The 22,491-nt window shown below is 36.0% G+C and overlaps 1 protein-coding gene across 2 annotated transcripts; it reads left to right on the top strand.

Annotated features, from left to right (window-relative positions):
- The first annotated feature begins 5,279 nt into the window (after positions 1-5,279).
- Positions 5,280-9,194, top strand: LOC133315717 (uncharacterized oxidoreductase At4g09670-like). Of its 2 annotated transcripts, XR_009752122.1 has the most exons (4): positions 5,280-5,907; positions 7,249-8,175; positions 8,594-8,910; positions 9,006-9,194. XR_009752122.1 is itself a non-coding variant. In XM_061517384.1 (2 exons), the coding sequence occupies exons 1-2, from the start codon at positions 5,443-5,445 to the stop codon at positions 7,864-7,866; spliced, it is 1,083 nt and encodes a 360-aa protein (XP_061373368.1). In that variant the 5' UTR covers positions 5,280-5,442; the 3' UTR covers positions 7,867-8,544. The 2 variants fall into 2 exon arrangements, 1 of the variants encoding a protein (XP_061373368.1); XM_061517384.1 differs by lacking the exons at positions 8,594-8,910; positions 9,006-9,194 and having other exon boundaries at positions 7,249-8,544.
- The last annotated feature ends 13,297 nt before the right edge of the window (positions 9,195-22,491 follow it).

Genomic DNA, 22,491 nt, shown 5'->3' with positions numbered 1-22,491 from the left:
TGTATGCGGATGGGAGGGGTACCTTGGTTAGTTATTCTTGGAACACGCCTTGGATGAGACCCGTAGGCTTATATGCCAAGCCATTAGGCAAGGCGTTGCGTGGTATTGGTAGCTACCATTCCAGCTTCGTTGTATTTTGTATTCCTATATGCCCCAGTTTCTCTAAATCCCTTGCTTTATCTCGTTTTTTAAGATGTTGTTTTATATTATTTATATGCATCGAAGTGAGCTATTGGGCAGAGTATTCTCCAGAACCTCTGGGTTACTGAGATATATTTGTATATCTCACCCCGTCTTGAGGGCATTATTTCAGGAGGTAGCAGTGGCATAGGAGACGGCGGGCAAGAAGCCCGTAGGATGAGTCGTAGGAGGACTTTATGCTTTTGCATTTTGATGGCCATTGGGCCTAGACTAGATTTAGGACATGAACATGGTATTTATTTATAGGACGAGTTTATGTTCATATTTGTTCATGCTATTTTGCCTAAGTCTAGATACAAGTATTTTATAGCATTTGGAGATTTATGAATTATGTTGTAATTGGATAATTGTAAAGATTGTATTTGGACCTTGTGTAATTTGAAGCATGTGTAATACGATGAAAGTGCAATAGGCCTATTTTAAGATTATGATTATATGTATGTTTAGAAAATGCATGTAAATGGATATTGGAGATTGAAATAAGTTAAGGAAAAATAAAGTGAGCAATATGGTATGAATTGTGTAATAACTGTAAACTGAGTTGGGTTGTAAGTGCCCCAATGCATTGTTGGTCCTTGTGTGTGCCACCCATTGGTTATTAGGTACATTTGAGGTATTAGAAAGCATTTGCAAACTTGGGGATTTTTGTAAAAACAAAGGAAACTCTGGCGAATTTTCTGTAGAATTGGCATAATTTATGCGAAATTTGAGAGAGCATATCTCCCTTCACAGAGGTCCGATAGGGACGTGTCATACGCTATTTTAAATCTTGAGATGTTTTCTACATTGTGTTAAAATTTGAGAACTTTCTGGGTTGTACGCAGCCCTGTAGAAGCCTGTGAACACGGATTGTCCAGAACGCACCTGTGAACACGGACTGTCCAGAAATTTTTGTGAAATTAATTTCCGCTTCATTTCTCAGTTAAATTAAGTGTATGATATGTCAAATTGAAGGTTTAGGTGTATAGTTTGTTGTTTAAAAATTTGAGAGCAATTAGTTGAGTATATTTTCTGCAGTAATTCGTGGAGTGAGGGATGTTTGAAGCTATTTTGGGGTTGGTTGGCAGTTTCGCTTGTCCAACTTCAAACGGCGATATCCGGAGCAAATGAGCTCTAAATAAAGCGTTTGATAGCTTCCTAGAAAGGTAATTGAGTGTAGAATAAAATGTCAAAAGATGAGACGAACACCAAGAAAATTGAGAGAATGTAAATGAATATACCGAACCATGTTCGGATGGATGGAAAACGTAAAATCGAGAAATTAGCTAAGTGGGTTTATGGGAACCCCTTAGTGTCTTGTATTGAGTAAAATAAGATATAAAAATATTTTAAATAAGTATTCCGCAAGAGTTTACAGTTATGGTCACAACTTTTAATTATTACGCTTTTTATTGTTTTAAATACTCTCGTAATAACGGAAAAAGTTTATTCGCATTTTTATAAATGAATTGCTGTGATTGCAACTACGCTTAATATCATAATTAATGTTAACAACACCGGTGTACAACGGGTTGTTACAAGTAACCGACTCGGGCAATAATCCGAGTTGAAACTCAACCATTGTTCTAATGGGTTCAACCTTTCTCCTTTACTTTTAACTCTGTGATCCAGCCCTACTAACATCACTTAAGATTCTTTGCTTTCTTTCATTTCTATTTCTCTTCCTTCTTCTTCCTCTGCTTTGAGTTCTTCCGGCTTTCCTTCCTTCTCTACCTTACTACCTTTTTTACTTTCTTGAGGGATCCTCAAACTCATGTTGTAACAACTCCGATCTACCACTCGATCTGCCTTCACGGTAGTTGTTTTTCCATCCTTTGCCACATACTTCATGGCTAATTGATCTATAGACAAAAATATCTTAAATTTTTTCATAAATGGCTCGCCCAAAATAACATTATAAGCAGACACAATGTCCACTACTGCCAATGTCAAAGTCACCGTCTTATGAGTAGGTGTCTTTTCTAATGTCAGTCTCAAAGAAATATACCCCAATGGTTTAATCTTGTCCTCGAAAAATACCAACAAATCTGCTCCACAAGGCTCCAACTGATTATGATCTAAATCCAATCATCCGAATACATCCCAAAAAATAATATCCACAGAACTTCCTGGGTCTACTAACATTCTATCTACTCGATAGTTTGCTAACAACCCAAAAATAATCAATGGATAGTTGTGCTCCGGGTCCAGGACTTCATCATCTAGATCATCAAAAACTATCTTCTTGTCTGTTTTCCTCCTTTCTTCTTTAAAGCAAGGTCTCTCTGAAATTGCCATACAAGAAGCTCAAAATTAGCATAGAGAAGACTAGAATTCTTATTAACCTTGAACTTAAAAACTAGAAGAAACCTTGAAGTTTAATCTTACATCTCCTTCTTCTTCTTCCCTTCTTTTCTCTCTTTCTCTCTTTGTGGCTATCCACATAAAACTCTTCTCCTCCTCCTTCTTATCAATATAATATCTTTTTATTTCAAGGGATTATATTTCTTATCATTTCATTATTTTATTATTTTTACTTGCCTTAATTACGCTTATTTCCCATAGTTCCATGCAAAAATAGATGTAAACTGGAGTTAAGAGTAACTACAGGGGTCAGATTCTAATTCAAAACTCTGTTGAGGTTATACTGTACTTTTTATTCTTATATTTCTGCTCTTGAATCAGAAAAATAAAATAAAATAAAATCATATAGATCCTAATAACATTTTTCAATTAATGAAATATTTCACTGAACTAGTAAAAAGAGAGGAATGTGGGAGAATTTGGGTCTTATACAATGTATCACATATTTCTATGTGCATACGTAATGAATAAAATTATCAGTGTTAGTAACGTGTCAAAGTTAACGGCTGCTAGATTAAACTGTAATATGATAGTAACTTGCTATTATTGATGAGAAAGAAACAAAAGATGCATATAATTGCAAGATATTAGCATCTTTTTCCACAATAAGATACGAAGCTTTACGGAATATGAACAAGCAAAGGAGAAGAAGACAAGATATTTACCTACTGAAATGGACGTGAGTGGATACATGTGGATTAATAATACTTGATAATTACATGACCAAATCCTAGTTTTATTTTTTTTTAAATCTTAGTGCTATTTGAGGGACCATGACTCCCTCAAAATTTGTAAAAAGCATTACCCTTTATATGGAATTATTAATAGTTTTAGGATGTGCATGACAATCATTCTATTTGTTGACATTATTTTTGAAAAGAAACGATTCTTTTATATTTGTGTCTTGGAATAATTTTTTAAGAAAAAAAATGTGTTTGATAACGTGTTCTATTTTTATTCTGACAATGAAAATTACGTTTGTAACATAACAAATAATATAATAAAAATATTTCCATATAATAAAAATATTTCTGAGTATTACTTTCTTTTCCAAATATTGTGGTGGTGGTGGCAGCGACGGCGATGGTATAGTGGTGGTAATGGTGGCGATGGCGGCGGGCAGCGGCGGTAATGGTGGTGGTGGTGATAGTATTGTTTATGTTGATGGTGATGGTAGTGACAGCAGTAGCTGCGACAATGGTGATAGTGGTGGTGATGGTGGTGGTGGACGTGGCGGTGACAACAGTGACTGCGATGATGGTAGTGGTGGTGGTGACGGTGGCATGGTGATAGTGATAATGGTGATAGGTAGAGGTGGAGGTAATGGTGGCGATGGCATCGTGGTGGTGGTGGTGACGAAGACATTGATTGTACAATGATCATGGCGACGATAGTGGCTCTGGTCGTGTCGGGATGATGGCGGTGGTGGTGGTGATGATGGTTGTGGTGGAGACTGGAGAGTGATTGAGAGAAATAAATGTTTCTCATTTTGTGTTCGGGAACAAAAAAATAGAAATTTTTTTATTTTTTATTTTATTTTTTATTTTATTTTCTAATATAAAAATTAAACCGATTCATCTCGAAAATAAAAAAATAAACCGATTCTATCTATTTCTATTCTTGGAAATAAAAATTAAAAAAAATCCAAAAAAATTATCATGCCCAGTCATTGAAAGAAATCATATATAGCTGGTTGAGAAATTGTGGTACTGTTGACTAGTGATGATATTAATCGTACTTCTCACTAAAAAGGAAAAAAAAAAATTTAAAAAGGAAAAATCTCTTTTACACGGACGCATGTCTTAATTTTTTTACTTATTGAGTAACAATAACAATTAATAATCTTACTAAGATTACATTTTCAACCATATTTTCTCTATTCTTGATTCATGAGACAAGACAACCATCAAAATGTCATTTTTTTTGCAAAATCCGCTATATCTGACTATAGATTCTGTGATATAACACACGGTCAAACAAAACCCTTGAGCGTGACAACGAGGCTTTTAATAAAAGGCAATTTTATTAAAACTAATTCGGTGATTGACTCGATCGAGGTACTGGATTATTGGGTCATTGGTTTAATTAGTGGGTCACTGGTTTAATCGCATGACTCGGTAATTATATGCAATTTTATAATTTATATTAAAAAATTATAAACATACTCAAATATCTAAAAAAAATGATAAAAATTTCAAATATTTTAATATAAAAAATAAATCACATATTATTGTCCAATAAAAGATTAAACAAAAATATAATAATCATGATACGAGACTTTAGGTTCAAAAAAAGACATCTCTAACTATAAATTAATTCAAAATTTTCTGCGTAGTACATAATTAGGATAATATTAGTGTTGTAGGTACATAACTTATGTAAGTCAATAAGCAAAAAAATATTCAAATATGTTCATTACGATTTTTTTTTTAAAAAAAGGTATTGGAATTTTTTTTTTTGAAGGGACCGAGTCACCGGTTAACCGATCGGGTCACCGGTTTTTATGAAAACCGACCGAGTCGCATCGGTTCTGATGCACGGCCGATCCGTTACTTAAATTGAACCGATTATGTAACCGGTTTATCGATTCTCCGGTCGACCCTATTATGGTTGTAAGCAAAGGATAAAAGGAGAGAAAAAACACAATGCACGAGGCCCATAGAAAATTGTCTCTGTAGGAAATTTTTTATAAAAATATTTTGATTAAAAAAAATCATAAAAAACATAAAAGCTCCTATAAATCCTATTATGGTTATAAGTTGTAAATTGTAACACACTAAGACAACCAAAGAGTAAAAGTAGAAAGAGGAAAGGAAGTACATATAGTAACATTACACATTGGAATTTTGTGCTATCTAGCAACCAACATTCCAAAGCTCAGTGTTCACTCTGGCAAAAATGACAGAAGAACAACCAATAAGATTTGGAATCCTCGGTTGTGCAGAGATAGCTCGGAAAGTTTCAAGGGCTATAACCCTTTCTCCAAACGCAACCCTTTACGCCGTTGGAAGTCGTTCCTTGGAAAAAGCTTCAAACTTCGCAGCTTCCAATAACTTCCCTCCACATGCCAAGGTCTATGGTTCCTACGAAGCAGTTCTCGATGACCCTGACGTTGACGCCGTTTATGTGCCGCTTCCAACGAGCTTGCACCTTCACTGGGCAGTGCTCGCTGCTCAGAAGAAGAAGCACTTGTTGCTTGAAAAGCCTGTGGCTCTCAACGTTGGTGAACTTGACAAGATTTTGGAAGCATGTGAATCCAATGGTTTGCAGTACATGGATGGTACCATGTGGATGCACCACCCTAGGACCCTGAAAATGTTTCAGTTTCTTTCAGATCCCAACCAGTTTGGTCGCCTTCAATCGGTATGGAACTGTATTTTTGAACTTTTGGAAGTGTTTCCTATCAATTACGGACAAAAAAAATTGATATCTTGCATTTTTTATATAAAAAATAAAATAAAATTGATTGCGTGTTTACGTGGGATGTGGATCCTGTTAAAATTTGATATTACCTTTAAATTTTCGTGTCTATCTCTTCATATTTATCAAATAAGTGTGTTCTAATTATTATTAATAAAAAATATATAAATATAAGAAATTTACATGACCACTAAAATCTAATCTGAATATGAGAGGATGTATTCTGTGTTTGTCTGTATGCATATATTTCAAGTGGGATAGCATCAGAATTTGACAAATGTTAGCTTTGTTTTGTTTTTCCTGAGATTGATATTTAAAATAAAAAAATCTTTTGTTTACTCTTCTCGCTCGACAGATCCAACTTTTATCCTTTACTAGCTTGTTTATTTATTTATATTTGAGTAAACATTATTTTTGGTCCCTAACAAAAAAATACGGTCCCCACTTTAGTCTCTTATAAAAATAAATTAGTCAGTTAATCCTTAACAAATTCAAAGTGGACCTATTTTAGTCCTTTTGAGAGACTAATATAGGTCTTTTTTAAATTTGTGAGAGACCACGATTTCAACTAAATGGTTCCACTTTGAATTTGTTAGAGACTAACTGACTAATTTATTTTTGTAAGGGACTAAAGTGGGGACCGTATTTTTTGTTAGGGACCAAAAATGATATTTACTCTTTCTATTTTTATAAGTAGACATAATTTTTTTTAATTTGCCTCCTTAAAAGTTGAAATAAAAAAAATAAAAAATAAAAAATAAAAAAATAGAAATAACTGAGTCATAAAATGTTATGTTATGTAATAACAGACCCACTTTATAATGGAGTATATGCCCTCACTTAAATTTCTAAATCTCTCATTATCATATACTAATTTATCACTTCAGCCCCATTCTTTCAGAATTTTATACCCATTGTGAATTAATGAATGTGTATTGTTCTTTCTCTTTTAAATTCTTAAATTCCAATCCTTTTATAATAATCAATGGTTAACAATACTTGAATTTTTTTTTCTTTTTTTATTTCATGAAGTTTATCAATGAATGATTGAGATTTATGATGATATTAAAATTAGATAGGAAAGGATTCATTTTCAAAATTAACCCTTTGTACTTAGAAAAAGCTTTTGTGCTATTAGATACTACCTTATCCTTGCCCCCATGTACAAAATTCATGTTCTATCATATGAATAACATTCGAGTGAAGCCAGACCTTTGAATATTTGAATATTTGCTTATGCTTCATTATTTTCTGATTCTTTTGTCATTTGTATCTTGCTTACAGGTACATGCAAATTTTTCTTATGGTGTTACTCCTTATTTTCTAGAGAATGACATTCGAGTGAAGCCAGACCTTGATGTTCTTGGAACTCTTGGTGATACTGGGTGGTATTGTGTCAGAGCAATCTTATGGGCTGCAAACTACGAGTTACCTAAAACTGCGCGAACCTTACGCAAACCTACATATAATAAAGCTGGCGTTATTCTAGCTTGTGAGGCTTCTCTATTGTGGGATGATGACAAAGTAGCAACCTTTTATTGTTCCTTCTTATCAGATATGTCAATGGATATAACTGCAATGGGAACAAAAGGGTCTTTGCGAGTTCATGATTATGTTATTCCTAACCAAGAGAATGAGGCCTTATTTTCCACAAGTTCAAATTCTTACTTTGTGGAACTTGCTAAAGGTTGGGCTCCAAAACCAATTGAACATACAATTCACACAGATCTCCCTCAGGAGGCACTTATGGTTAGGGAATTTGCTCATTTGGTCGGAGCAATTAAGTTCAAGAACTCAAAACATGAGAGTAAGTGGCCAACCATTAGCAGGAAAACACAAGTGGTTATAGATGCTGTGAAGGCTTCAATTGACAATGGTCTTGAGCCTGTTCAAATTCAGTAGTAGCTAAGTTGAGTTTGTTTGAAGTGGGGGGTTATCAGTTAATGTAGAAATTAAGAAAGTAACTTATCAGAACAGAGATGTCTTAATAATTGTTATGTTGAGGAGTGTTGTTCTTCACTTTCCATCCAGGGTTTGTATCTGATGGGCCTTCAATAAATATCCAAGCCCATTAGTTATCATTAGTTAGGATTAATATATATAGATGTTTAGGGTGAGGTGTCTATATGCATGTATTCAGCGTAATCGAAATTGAGAATTGGGAAAAGGATCTCTACGGATCTCTTAAGGCCGAGGTCTTTGGCTTTGAGGGTGAGTTGAGACCTTTGGTTTATTTTTTCTGTATTTTCATCGTTGTATTTCATGTCTTGCTGTTAATAGAAGTGTTATTTTACTATTAATTGTTGTTATTCTTTCTGTGAATTTCTGGGTTCCATCAGAATCCTAATAAACTATGTTTAGCACTTTAAGAATGATCAGCTACAAAGGAATGTTTCAATCTTTAGGTTGGTGATTACCTTTGGTTGTGGTTCCGGATATTTAGTGTGTATGTGTGTTACATTTTTAGATCTTTGGCCATTTTTATATGGGTCGTTTGTTCAGTAGCTTTGTGTCTCTTTCCCTTTGTATAACTGTTTTGTTATATATATAAACTATCTAGTAATAGTGTCTGTGCCACTTCATTTATGCTTAGTTGATGGTTTTTATTTTTATTCTTTCATGGAAGTAGAGTGGCAGAGGTATATATACAAAGGGCAGTTATTTATCTAACATTTTGAATGGGAGCTCTTCTTGCTGAACTGGAGAGCCTTTAAAGTTTAAAAGCTACACGGGACTGAAGCTGTTGGCAGTTCAAAGTTTATCTCAAGCCCAAAGGTCAGCCCAAGAAGAAGAAAGGCAAGGGCAAAGTGAAAGGAAAGGAGAAATCCAAGAACAATGCTAAAACTATATGCTTCCATTGTCAGAAGGAAGAACATTGGAAGAGAAATTTCCCATTATTCCTTGCGAGCCTCAAGGGAAAGAATTATGATGATGCTTCAGCCTCTGGTATGTTCACTATAGAAATTAATTTTTCAAGTGTTGATTCAGCTTCATGGGTATTGGATACTGGTTGTGGATCTCATATCTGCAATTTGTTGCAGGTACTAAAGAGTCCTAGCAAGCTGGAGAAGAATGAGGTCAATCTCCGCGTCGGGAATGGAGTAAGAGTTGTTGCACTAGCCGTTGGGTATGTGGATCTTTTGTTGCCTACGGGCCTTTCTATACATTTGAATAATTGTTTCTATGTTCCGTCAATTTTTCGAATCATTATTTCTATTTCTAGTTTGGAACAATCTGCTTTTCACTTTGTAATAAAAGATGGCAAGTTTTCCATCATTATGAATGATCTTGTTTATGCTTGCGCATCTAGAGTGAATGCATTGTATGTTTTGGATTTAAATACGGAGAGTGACATTCTTAGTATTCAGACTAAGAAGCCTAGATTAGGTAATCGATCCTATCTTTGGCATTGTAGATTGGGACACATTAATGAGATAAGACTGTCTAGACTCCATCACGATGGTTATCTGGATTCCATGGATTTTGAATCCTATGGACCTTGTGAGTCTTGTTTGGCTGGTAAAATGACGAAGACCAAGGTTGAGAAACTTGTGAGTCATAGAGCCAATGAGTTACTAGAACTCATTCATTCTGATGTTTATGGGCCCTTATCTACTCAGGCTAGAGGAGGATACTCCTATTTCATTACCTTTACTGATGATAAGTCCAGATACAGATATGTGTATCTTATGAGACACAAATCCGAGGCCTTTGAAAAGTTCAAAGAGTTTAGGAATGAAGTGGAGAAACAACTTGGCAAGATGATTAAGACACTTCGATCTGATCGGGGTGGCGAATATCTGAGTCAAGAGTTTCAGGATTATCTAAGAGAGAATGAGATTCTCTCACAGTTGACGGCTCCTTACACACCACATCAGAATGGTGTGTCAGAGAGGAGGAACCGAACCTTGTTAGACATGGTGCCTATGATGAGTGGTACGAAGCTCCCAAAATCATTTTGGGGATTCGCTCTGCATACGGCGTTACATCTTCTTAATAAGGTACCGTCGAAATCTGTTCTGACTACTCCATATCTGATATGGAGGGGCCGGAAACCCAACTTGAGTTATCTCAAGGTATGGGATTGTCCAGCTTATGTCAAGACCCTAGCACCTGAAAGTTAGGAGCTAGAAGCACCTTGTGCTACTTTGTAGGATATCCCAAAGAAACTAAGGGATACTACTTTTACTTCCCTGAGGACCAAAGAGTTATTGTGTCCAAGAACGCTACTTTTCTTGAGGAAACCTTCTTTCTCGAGAAGATAGTGGGAGTAAGGTAAAACTTGAAGAAATTCAAGACCTACAAGAACAGATAGGGGAACCCGAGTCTGTTGATCAGGCGATGCCTCAATTGGAGGCAGCAGACACCCAGCCCCGTAGGAGCACTAGGTTTAGTCATCCACCTGAGAGGTACGGTTTTGTGATTGAGAATCAGCAGACCGTTGAGGATAACGAGCCTGCTTCCTACAATGAGGCAGTCAAGGATGTTGACTCCTTAAAATGGCAAGAAGCCATGGAATCCGAAATATATTTGATGCATCAGAACAAGGTATGGACCTTGGTTCCACCACCTGAGGGAATAGTTCCTATTGGGTGCAAGTGGGTTTTCAAGAAGAAGACTGATGTTGATGGCAACATCCAAACCTATAAAGCTAGGTTGGTTGCGAAGGGTTACCGTCAAAGACAACGAATTGACTTTGAGGAAACCTTCTCACCTGTTGCCATTATCAAATCTATTAGGATCATGCTAGCGATAGCCGCATATTATGATTAGGAAGTTTGGCAAATGGATGTCAAAACCTCCTTCTTGAATGGGTTCTTGAAGGATGAAGTGTATATGACACAACCTGAAGGTTTTGAATCCAAGAGTCAAGAGCATATGGTGTGCAAACTTCAAGAAGATTAGTGGGAATGTTGGAATCTTCGTTTTGATGAAGTCGTTAAGGATAACAGTTTTATCAAGAATGAGGATGAACCATGTGTCTATAAGAAGGTTAGTGGGAATGCTGTTGTTTTCCTTATGCTATATGTAGATGACATATTGCTCATTGGAAATGACATTCCCATGTTACAGTCCACAAAGGTTTGGTTGTATGAGAACTTCACCATGAAGGATATGGAAGAGGCAACCTATATACTAGGTATTAAGATCTATAGAGATAGATCCAAGAGGTTACTGGGATTGTCCAAATCCACGTACATAGACAATATGCAAAAGAGGTTTAGCATGGATGGGTCAAAAAGGGGTTTTCTTCCTGTCGGTCATGGCATTCATCTCTCTAAGGCTATATGTCCTAAGACACCTGTCGAAAGGAAATGCATGGAAAGGATTCCATATGCATCAGCAATTGGATCCATCATGTACGCCATGTTATGTACTAGACCAGACGTCTCTTATGCTTTAAGCATTACTAGCCGATACCAGTCTGACCCAGGAAAGAGTCACTGGACGGCCGTGAAGACAATCCTTAAGTACTTGAGAAGGACTAAGGATTTGTTTCTGGTTTATGGTGGCTGTAATGAGCTGATAGTGAAGGAATTCACTGATGCAAGCTTCCAGAGTGATAAAGACGGCTGTAAATCTCAGTCAGGCATTATATACACCTTAAATGGTGGAGTAGTTTCTTGGAAGAGTTCCAAGCAAGAGACCACGACAGACTCTACTACTGAGGCAGAATACATAGCGGCTTCAGAAGCGGCTAAAGAGGCAGTCTGGATCAAGAAGTTCGTTGCAGAACTTGGAGTGGTTCCGAGCATTGTTGATCCAATACCTTTGTATTGTGACAACACTGGTGCTATAGCCCAAGGCAAGGAACCCTGGTCTCATCAAAGGTCCAAACATGTGCTCCGAAAGTATCACCTCATCCGAGAGATTATTGAAAGAATGGAGATAAAGATGGACTACGTTCCCACTGATGATAATTTGGCCGATTATCTGACGAAGGGTCTCTCTCGGAGAAAACATGATAGTCATTATGAGTCTTTAGGTTTAACACGTCGACCTGATTGGCTCTAGGCCAAGTGGGAGATTGTTAGTGTATAGGTGTCCTAGAGACAATATATTTTAACAGATGAACACCTTTTTCTATTTAGTATTTCATGATTAATAAATTTGAGCAAACTTTATCTTTATCATATTTATGTCTCGCCAATATTTCATTGTAAATATACGTTTAAAGATAAAGACTCTAGGAATAGAATAGGTGTACACTCGAGGATCTATGATAGGGATCATGATCATGAGGACTCGAGGCCACTGAATGTCTATTACCTAAAATTTGTTCCTGGTCTTGAATCACCAAGAAAGGGTATTGGTGATCTCAATAAGACTAGTACGACATCATCTACTTGTATGGAGATACAAGGTAGGGACCTTATGGAATGCATGCATGGTGATGCCTTAGCTGATGTCGTGGGTGGATCTGTTGGAGAACAAATAACACTGAACTGAACCCCTAGAGACTCCACAAGGATTCATTATGGAAAGTATCATTGGATTTGTAAAGTCTCTGAATGTTTGGTAGTGCGGATCGTCCTAGACTTAAGGATGTCATCGAATACTATGTCCTAGAGTTATACTTTGATTGTACAACTCTATTCGCCTGAAAATGGGGAGAACAGTGTACTCTTAGGTATAACTCGAATACATAAGTAAAGATGGACATGCCGAAAGGACTCACAATCCCCTATAAGGGATTAGTCGTTCACAAAGACCGATAGGGCTGAGATGACTTCTAGTTGATTCGAGAATCTATGCATAGTAAGAGATCATGAAGAGTTATAATCTGTCTAAGAGTCAATAGAAGAAGATTCCTAGTTCCTGTGAAATATTTTATTTAGTCAATAAAGAGAGATGATACTCTATCCTTGCTCTCGACTAAATGTGACCGACGATGTGAGGGATAATGCTGCACGGTATCCAAATCAGAAAGGTAGATCACTTGATCAACTCAATTAGTTCTGGGGCTACAGAGCATTGCTAGTGTATCATGTAGTCATTAAATGGATTGAGCCTTTTTAAAGGAGTTTAACTGGTTCAAGTTTATTTATGTCAGTAACTAATTGGTCCTCATGGGTCACACACAAAGGTTATTCCTTATCGCAAGTTATAGCAAGTTTAGACCAATAATAAGTTATTGGGCTTTGTCAAGACTATGAGTCAAGTTGGGTTGGAGTAGGGACTCCAAGCCCACTTGATCCATGCGCCCTTTTGGGGCATTAGTGGTGAAAGAGTTTTCTCCACTAATGGGCCTAAATATGATGGTAGGCCAAAGAGGCCTCGGGGCATGAATCCTAGTAAGTCAAAGAGTTGACTTGACCAAAATAAGGTTTGGGCAAATTTGAAATTTGAATTTTGAAATTTGAAATTTGAAATTTGAAATTTGAATTTTGAATTTTGAATTTTGAAATTTGGATTTGGATTTCGAATTCGAATTACGAACTGGGATAAGATGGAATTTATATTTGAGTTTAAATTGCAAATTGGAATTTGAATTTTGAATTTGAATTTTAAATTCTATGAGGTTAGGTTGTTGAGGATAATTTAAAATTATTTAAAAGAATTATCCAATAGAGATTGGATGGAGATTCTCTCAACTGCTTTTTCATTTGAATATAGAATTCAAATTAATATTGTTGCAACAAAATTTCTGAGGGAAGAAGAGGAAGATGGGCGCCTATGTGGAGAGAGATATCTTGACTGGATTCTGTATCAGATTTCATGGAACAAATGGATATAATCCATACTTGAATTTTGAATTCAAGTCATGAAGCTTCCAAAGGCTCCCAACAGTCTGGTCAGTTGTTAAGTGAGAGGATCAAGCAAAGAAAGATCCTCTCACCATTCAAATTTGCGCCTAACTAAATGGGGGGCTGATGCAGTTGATCAGATAATTAGAAAAACCTGATGCTCCCTCTCTCCTCTTAAGGGTTCTAGGAAAAGTTCCAACATTTCTTCTTCTCTCTCCTTTTTTGCACCATCACCTAGCCTCAAGACACCATTATAGTCTTGAGAAAGATAATACAAACACTTGGTAGCCTCTTCCTTGCATGCGCCTAGCCAGCCACCGAGGATAAGGAGGGATCAAGGAGAAAGAGTTCTCGCTAGCAAGAAAGAGATAACCGTGTGGATCACCGTTGGAGGGCGTCATCCTTTTGCGCCTACAAGTGAAAAAGGTAATTCTGAAACTCCATATTGTTTCAACGTAAAGCATTCATACATGGGGTGTATAGATGGTCTATGCTTCCGCTGCGCAATTTTTTGTTTTTCCACCCATGTATGCGCTCCATAGTATGACAATGGTGCAGTTTTCTAACCTTCAAAGTTTCCTCTTTTAGTTGCTTAATCAAGTTAAAATCATGAATATTCAAAGGAGGTGATCATGGTTTACCTCTAAACTCAAAAACAGCAGAACAAATGTGCTTTTGGAGCTCTCAAATCAGTCCCAAGGATCAGACTACACAAGGCCACGAAATGGTGATCAAAACTTGGTCCTTTCTCTACCAAAATGGCACCTTGAGGCTTCAAATGCCATGAAAAAGACTCACACCACAACACTCTAGAAGTCAGCCCTCACACACTCAAAACAGAGGCTGCAAACTCAAAAATGCATAGTCTTTCACCCTCCCAAGGCTAGAGCACACTCACACATGGAGGTTTTTGTGAAGGAGCAATGAAGAAAGGTAATCACTTTGGAGGTTTCTATGGAGAAGAAGGCTATGGAATATGGTGGAGAAGGTGGCAGCCACCAGAAAACTTCACGTAGGCACAATAGAAGCTGAAGGATCAGCCTAGGGCTTAGTGCCACCTTTATTTATATGCGTATTAACTTTAATCTCACTGTATTAGCACTAATAGCTCCGCTAATCATTTTAACTTAAAACTTCAGATTCTGAACCTAGCCATTTTTCTAGGATTTGTCATATTTTTATTACAATTTTCGCAGCAATTTGTCGGTACGCACTTTTACGTACTCGGTATCAGTCCTGACGTCAGTTCTCATTATTCCGACTTCAAACTTGGTATACTTGACCTACATATTATTCTAGGAATATTCATACACTTATTATAATTTTCCAGGATACTTCACCGGTACACACTTATACCGTGAAGCATAATCGATATCTGCACTTTTCGTCAGAAAAAGCAACTTTCAACGTTATTAAGCCCTTATATTAATCATTTAAGCCCTCTCATAATTATTCAAGGTTAATTATGAAATTTATCTCTTCACTCATTATTAAATTAATTAAATTCCTAATTTAACGGTGCGGGTTCTTACAATATGCATGCATTATGTTTATGAATAATTTGTAGCTAAGGCATGCTTAATATTGACAGTATTTATTTATTCTTTATTTGATGCCAGCATAGGGTTTGTCTATGCCACTATATATCCATTGAGTTTGTTTCCTCTTGTTGGAAGATATGTATAAGTTTGTGTCTTTTGAATTATTGCATTGCTTGAGCCATTTGATATTGTGTCATATGAACTATGTTTCATGGAATTAGTAATTAAAGTCTTTAAATGGCTTTGGTCAGGTATATATATAAATGAAGGTCCCTTAGGTGAATTGTATGGAAGTTGTAAGGGGTTAAAAACCCGATTGTGCAGTACAACAGGGCTGATATGGCCTCTGTCCAAGGAGTAATCGAATAACTATTCGATTACTGCCTGGCAGATATGGACTTTTAGCTACTGCTAAGGAAGTATCCGAATACTTTTCCAAGTATTCGAATACTTTTCGGGCAGTATTCGAATACTTTTCGGGAAGTATTTGAATACTTCCCTGGGCAGTGGCATTTGCGATTCTGTTCCAAGGTTTTAAAGGTGTAACTTATATCCTATGCAGATTAGGTAATAAAACAAGACTAAGGAGACCTTAGGGGAGTGGTCATAATAAATCCCTATATGTTTTGTGGTAAGTTAAGTGATTGACCATAATTAACAGCTTAATAATGGTTAAGTCAAATAGAAATGGAAAGGTTAAAGGAATTTATTTAGATAAATGATGCATGTTAAAAAGAGTTGTAAAGCCTTAATTTGGCATTCGTAAGTACGAAGAATGAAGTAGGTATAACGGAGTAACTAATGGTAAAGAGAAGGCATTAAACTTCAGGATGTTCTCTTGTAAGATTTAGATTATGAAATAGGTAAGTAAGCTTATATGTAAATTATGAGCAAGAAAGTGTAACGAATCATGTATAATATGTAATTAACTTGACATGCAAGTGATGATTTCAATTAATAAAGAATGGAAAAAATTTGTCCACACTTTTTATGAGTTTAGCTTCCGCATTTATTCAATTAAATATGTTGCGCTTAATACCATTCTGATGATAATACACCGGGTGCACACGGGGTGTTATATTTTATGGTATCAGAGCACTTTCTAGGGAAAAAGCCTGATATGAATGATTGAAGGAAGTCTCATGCTTAGTGATTCCTAGTGTTTGACATGATATTGCTTTGCTGGATACTGAGTATGAGTTTGGCCGAACCATTCTCTAGTATGGTGTTTGTAGGATCATGGTAATCACTGGGATACACTGTGACGACTTCCGTGAATGAGAAATAATATATGTATAGGTTCTTTGTTTGATGCATATTTGTATGATCCAATGTTTATGTTGCATGCTAACTTATTAAATGAGACTGTTGGTTGTTCTTGCTTGAACATTGGTGTGTTGTATGTAAATTTATTGAAATGTGATATAGTGCATTGTATATGTGTTTGTTTGTGTATTACAAAAGATTAATTCCTTGTATAATTCATACTTTGTGTGTGACACCCTCCCCTGAGTGCATCCAAGGAAGGAGTCTGCTAAATCTTATTAGAGTCACAACGTTACGTATTACAATCTGAAAATGCACTTTTAAGTCACAATTAAAAGCTTGTATTGAAATCGGGTTTCATATAAAAAATGAAGAGTTTCATAAAACGTTGATGCTGAAACAGTGAACTTTTCCATGTAAAACAGTCAGTCGTGCAAAAATCATTTAAAATTTAGCTTACGAGCTTTCAAAAAATCACTTTGACACGAAGAAAGTAGACACCTGGGACTTCACGTACATATAAAATATAATTCATTCGGAGTTCTGTAGCCCCGGAAATAGAACTCGCAAGATACAAGTAAAATCAGTGCAATTTTTCCAATAACCTACCTAACTTGCAAGAATTATATAAAATCGGGCTCACAAGCTTTTAACATAAACTTTATATAGTTTGAAAATAGACATCTGGGGCTTTACGTGCATATAAATTATATCCCAATCGAAGGTCTGTAGCCCCAGAAACTGAACTCGCAAGATGCATGAAAATCAGTGTCCAATTCCGAATTTAATACTTGTCGTATTTATTTTAAACATTCATGCCAAAATCCAATTGAACTCAGGTTGAGGCTAATAAAATTCTACCATGCAAAACCTGAATTTTCATTAACCATTAATCCATAATGTCTTACCTACTCTTAGCTGATTAATTCATACTTCACACTTAGAAAACAAAACTAGCTTAAGCTGAATTTCTGAATAACAGTATCAACATATACGGTTACAAGTATTCCATGCATAAACGAAATTTCATAAGTCTGCAATGCCTCACCACAAATCAGAATTCGAAATCAAAATTGCCAATCTTCATAACCTTACATTATATACAATTATTCAACATTCAACCAAACAGAAACAGAGACCAAACAGCAGAACATCAACAAAATACTTCCAAGGACATACTTTATCAATTATTTCTTCGTCCTCTTGTAATTTTATAAAAATTGAGCCCCATAAGGGGTGAGAAAAATCTCAGTAGTGTGGCAGAAATCCAGCAATACAACAATGTTAACTTAGATGCAGAATTTCCAAAATTGTCACATCACCAATTAAATTCTGAACAGATACTAAAATGTAATCAGATTGCGAACCTAATTCCAGAATACTAATTAGAATGCGTATATAACGCCAGAATACTAATCAGAATGCGTATATAATGCCAGAATACTGTATGTCTATAGCACTACGGTGCACATACTAGCTAACACAGTGGAGATTCCATTTGGCCCAACATAGGGGAATTCCAACTGCGACCTATGCGAACTGAGCCACGGTTCCTTCTCTCTGGTACCTGAGGGATGCCTACATGATGCGTGCTCAAACATATGCTTACTTTTAACAAATATTTTGGTTTCCAAAACTGAATGCATAATGTTGTATGCTATGATATGTTTTGCTTCACACACACATGACAACATGCAGTTTTATGATGTTCATGTGCATGACAAAATATCAGAATCATAGAATCATAGTTTACATGACTATAACAACAAAGATTCGAAGCATAGTGTATATCCAAACCGAATTTCCAACAGTTCATGTTTCAAATCAAACTATCATTACCTTCAAACAGAATCAGAATGGAACACATGCGCAACAAATCAAAAATCCAAGCACTAAATTAACAGTCACAAAGGTCAATCCACCGAACACTTACCTCGGTGTGTCCAACTATTTTAACCAAGTGTATCACCAAAAATTCAGTCCACTCTCTTGGAATTATGCGCACCTATACAACGGTTACCAAGTCAGAATTTCCATCCTTGTTTCCTATGATTTACAAATAATTTACATGCCCCCTAGCCCTTGGATCTAATCGAGTTTTATGCTTCCAATGCTAATTATATTTTTGCCTTTAAATTTATCCTACCCATTGCTAGCAAGTAACAAAAAAATCCCAAGGACCTACACATGCAGGTTCGGTTTTGGCCAGCAACTAGGTGCACATAGTTAATTTATTTACATAACATTTTCTACAAAGCTTACGTGTGAGTGAACAATGTCTCTAGCAAGTTGTCCATATAGTTTTAACACATGCAAGGTTTAACCAAGTTGTATAATCCAAAGACCGGTCTAATAACATTAAGGGAGCTATTTTTCCAGCTTCCAAAATATCAGTTTCTACTTGCACGTACCAAATTCAAGGTTGTTCGAATGGACAAAATCTATGGAAGGAAATGACCAAAAGAAAACATTCTCCTAATCAAGCAAGTGAGGGCCGAATAGTGAGGGCAAAGGGTAGGAATGACAAGAACTATACCCCTAAAATACACATGCAATCGAACAGTGAGGTAAAGGGAAACTTGAGGTCCGAATTTTACCTTCCTTCAAGCATCCAAAGGTTAGCTATTCGGGTGGAGGGCAGCAACCTCACTCTCAAATGTTCCAAGAAGTCAAAACCAGCTGTATGCAATGGGATGAGCGACTCAATCAAGGCAGAACCATGTTCCAGCAAAAGGGAAAAAGCTTAATCAGAAACCGGTCCAAGTATGAACGAACAAGAAGGCAACGAAAAATTACCTCACCTCCTTACGGTTGCCCTTAGGCCGAATCAGTGAGAGAGAAGAAGTTGAAATGTTGAGCTTGGTCATAATCTCCTTTGATGTTGCTTTTCGGCCGAGCAAGGAAGGAGGGGAATGGATGTAGGATGGGGTTCCCATCTACATACAAGTGAGTATCCTCATCAAACCGAGGAGAGGAAGGATGAACAAGGAGGTAGGGAAAATATTACACCTCTTTGCATATAGGTACACGGCTGAACAAGGAATGGAAGGAAGAAGAAGGTGTTTAAGTGTTTGGTTTCCTTCATGTGTGCTCACCGTTTTGAGGGGGAATGGGGGCTGAGTGAGGTTCTTGAGTAGAGAGAATAAAATTAGCTTTGATGTTCCACAACTAGCGCGTAGGAGGAGAGAAAGTGATGCTGCTTAATCCTAATCTGAACCAAAAGCTAACAAATCAGATTACTTACCCTATTATGCGCACAAGTGTTGAGAGGTGATGAGGGAGAGGTAAGGTTGGAAATGTGTTTACTCCTTGGCCAATCAATGGCAAGTATGCAGATTTTGTTTTGGGATAAGCTAAGGATCATGAGTGGGAAATAGGGGTGGTAAACGAGCCAGGGGCCTTTGGCTCGGCTCGTAAAGGCCTGAGCTCGTTTAATAAAAACTCGTGTTGGAACCAGGCTTGGACTTGTATAAAAGCTCGTTTAATAAAAATGCCTCAGGCTCTAATTCAGAAGCTCGGCCTTAGATCCTCCCAGGCTAGCCTAGTATATAAATATTTATTTATACTTTTTATACTACTTGTAATAACTCTCTCTGATCAATTTATTTCACCCCATTTTATTGGTTTAACAGACTTTTTGAATGATTTTGTTCTATATTATGCTATTTGGATATATATTGAATTTACGTATATTTACTGAATTACTAGTGTTGTTCTATATTATCCTTCATCCTCCTTCACACAAACAAACCCACAAAAACTCATTCGTTCCACTTTGCACTGCTCGTTTGTGTCAATTTATTTTTTATTTTATTTATTTTATTTTTATTTTTGTTGGCATTTTTTTATAACGGGCTAAGATAATATAACTTGTTATCTACCTTCTCTCACTTTAATTTTATTTATTTATTGTAGACTTTGTAAATTATTGCTGCAAATTAGAAGCTAAGGTTTCTATCTGGAAATTGATTTTTTGTGAAATTCTGTTCTCTTATTTTTATTCTTTAACATGCTAACAGGCTAAGACAGGCTTCACACAGGCTTTTATTTTTTGTAAATAAACCAGGCCACAGGCCAATATTATATTCATAACAGGTAACAGGCTAAGGCCAGTCGGACACGTTTAAATACAGGCTTGGCCCGTTAAGATCAAAGCTCGGCTCGGCTCGGCCCGTTAACATCCCTAGTGGGAAAGATATAGGGCGCCTTAAACCCCATTTAAAAGACTTGGGCCGTGGATACCAAGGAAGAAATTGGACACAATAATTTACCTAAGCCATATTGTTTCATGTAGCTACGAAGTAGTAACTAGAGTTTTCATAAAGAGTACTTAAAAGTATTCTTATCCTACACATACTTAGATTTTTGATTCATGGCATGCATTCACAATCACCATGGCATTGTAAATAACTTCCTAATGGGTCACCTATTTCATGTGATATATTAATAATTATTATTTAATGTTCCCACTAGGTAGTAACTAGGATTTCTACCTATATTGTAATTAAACTCAATATTATCCATTTTTAACTAGTGTTTCGAATTCTTAAAATATATATATATATACTCACTTACAATTGCAATTAAACTAATTTTCCTAACTTAAATTAATTCCACCCTATATATACATTGAATTTGAATTCAAAGCATGCTTCCACATCCCTAATTACAATTTATATAAGTTCCTAATTATGCGGGATGTTACACTCTCCCCACCAAAATTTTGAAGTTTGTCCCCAAACTTCGTCTTACCATCCCGAAAACTGCTTAAGTCGAATGCCCAACACAATTTCATTAATGCAATATGTTCTACTACATCCAGATAGGCATCTATAAGGTCGTCGAACATTAATCCAGGTAATACAAACAGATTGTACTTCACATGTTCATCAGATATATATATATATATATATATATATATATATATATATATATATATATATATATAACAAAGTTTTACTCACATGGAGGAAATAAATTTTTATTTTTTTTTCTAATCTTAATCATAACAAAACAAATGTCTGGTTTCTTTTTAAACAAAATCAAAGATCTTATTGCCACAAATATGGAGTAAAACCGACATATGAGCTTACTAACAAGGAAATTCTAGCTATCAACAATTATAATGAAGCTCAGAGCTCTAGCACATAATTAGTTGGCAAGCTAGACAAATCCATTTACCCATACTTCTTGACTATATAATTTTTATACTTGATAGTTGGAAGAAAAGAAAGAGCCACCTAGGTTTCCACTTTCATGATCTCTTTTTAATACCCAAAAAAATCCTATTCTAGTGCCTAAATAAGGTATGAATTCGGTTCTATGCCTGCATACATCTGTAATTATCCATTAACGGCATTATTTATGTTCCTTGTTTCTTATGTGTGTCAATATCAATAACTTGTCATCCTCTTATTGATGTACCTGCTATACTAACTATACTGAAAAGGCACGTCACTAACTACAAGATGACTCTATAGTTTTATGCATAATTGGTTGAAAGCTAACTGTAACACCATCCCTTGTATGCATCCAAGAGAGTTGTTTGCTAAGCGGAATTAGAGTTTTTGACGTCATTACTTTTATACCGAAAAATCATTTTGAAGTTGCTAATTAAAACTTATAATTGAGATCGAGTCACTTACAAAAATCAGAGTGCACTTTCAAAATTTCTTAACTTGCTGAAAATATTATATTCCCGGCAGACGTTGTTGTCTTAAAAAATTCGTATAAAATCAAGATCAACGATCCACAAAAATATTCTTTGTAATATAGAAAGAGCACGTCTGGGACTTCGCGTGCACATAAAATATTAGCAAATTGGAGGTCGTTTGCCCCTCGAAACATAACTCGCAAAGTGCTCGCAAAACTGTTTAAAAATCAGCACTTACTGAACGTTAAGAAAATTTAGTTCGCAAAACGTTTTCAATTTTTTTTCTAAAATACTAAATAATCATCAAAGTCTTGAAACA

This window comes from Gastrolobium bilobum, unplaced genomic scaffold (genome assembly GCF_033153095.1).
Source record: "Gastrolobium bilobum isolate Gb01-03AN ecotype WA unplaced genomic scaffold, APGP_CSIRO_Gbil_v1 utg93010, whole genome shotgun sequence".
Lineage (NCBI taxonomy): Eukaryota > Viridiplantae > Streptophyta > Magnoliopsida > Fabales > Fabaceae > Gastrolobium > Gastrolobium bilobum.
Note: the sequence above shows the minus strand (reverse complement) of the source record. Positions and strands in the feature narration are given on the sequence as shown.

Bases quoted from the DNA above. Each gene is read 5' to 3' on its own strand.
- LOC133315717 (XM_061517384.1), top strand. From the start codon at position 5,443: ATGACAGAAGAACAACCAATAAGATTTGGAATCCTCGGTTGTGCAGAG. The intron at 5,908-7,248 runs GTATGGAACTGT...TCTTGCTTACAG, and splicing joins AGTTTGGTCGCCTTCAATCG to GTACATGCAAATTTTTCTTA.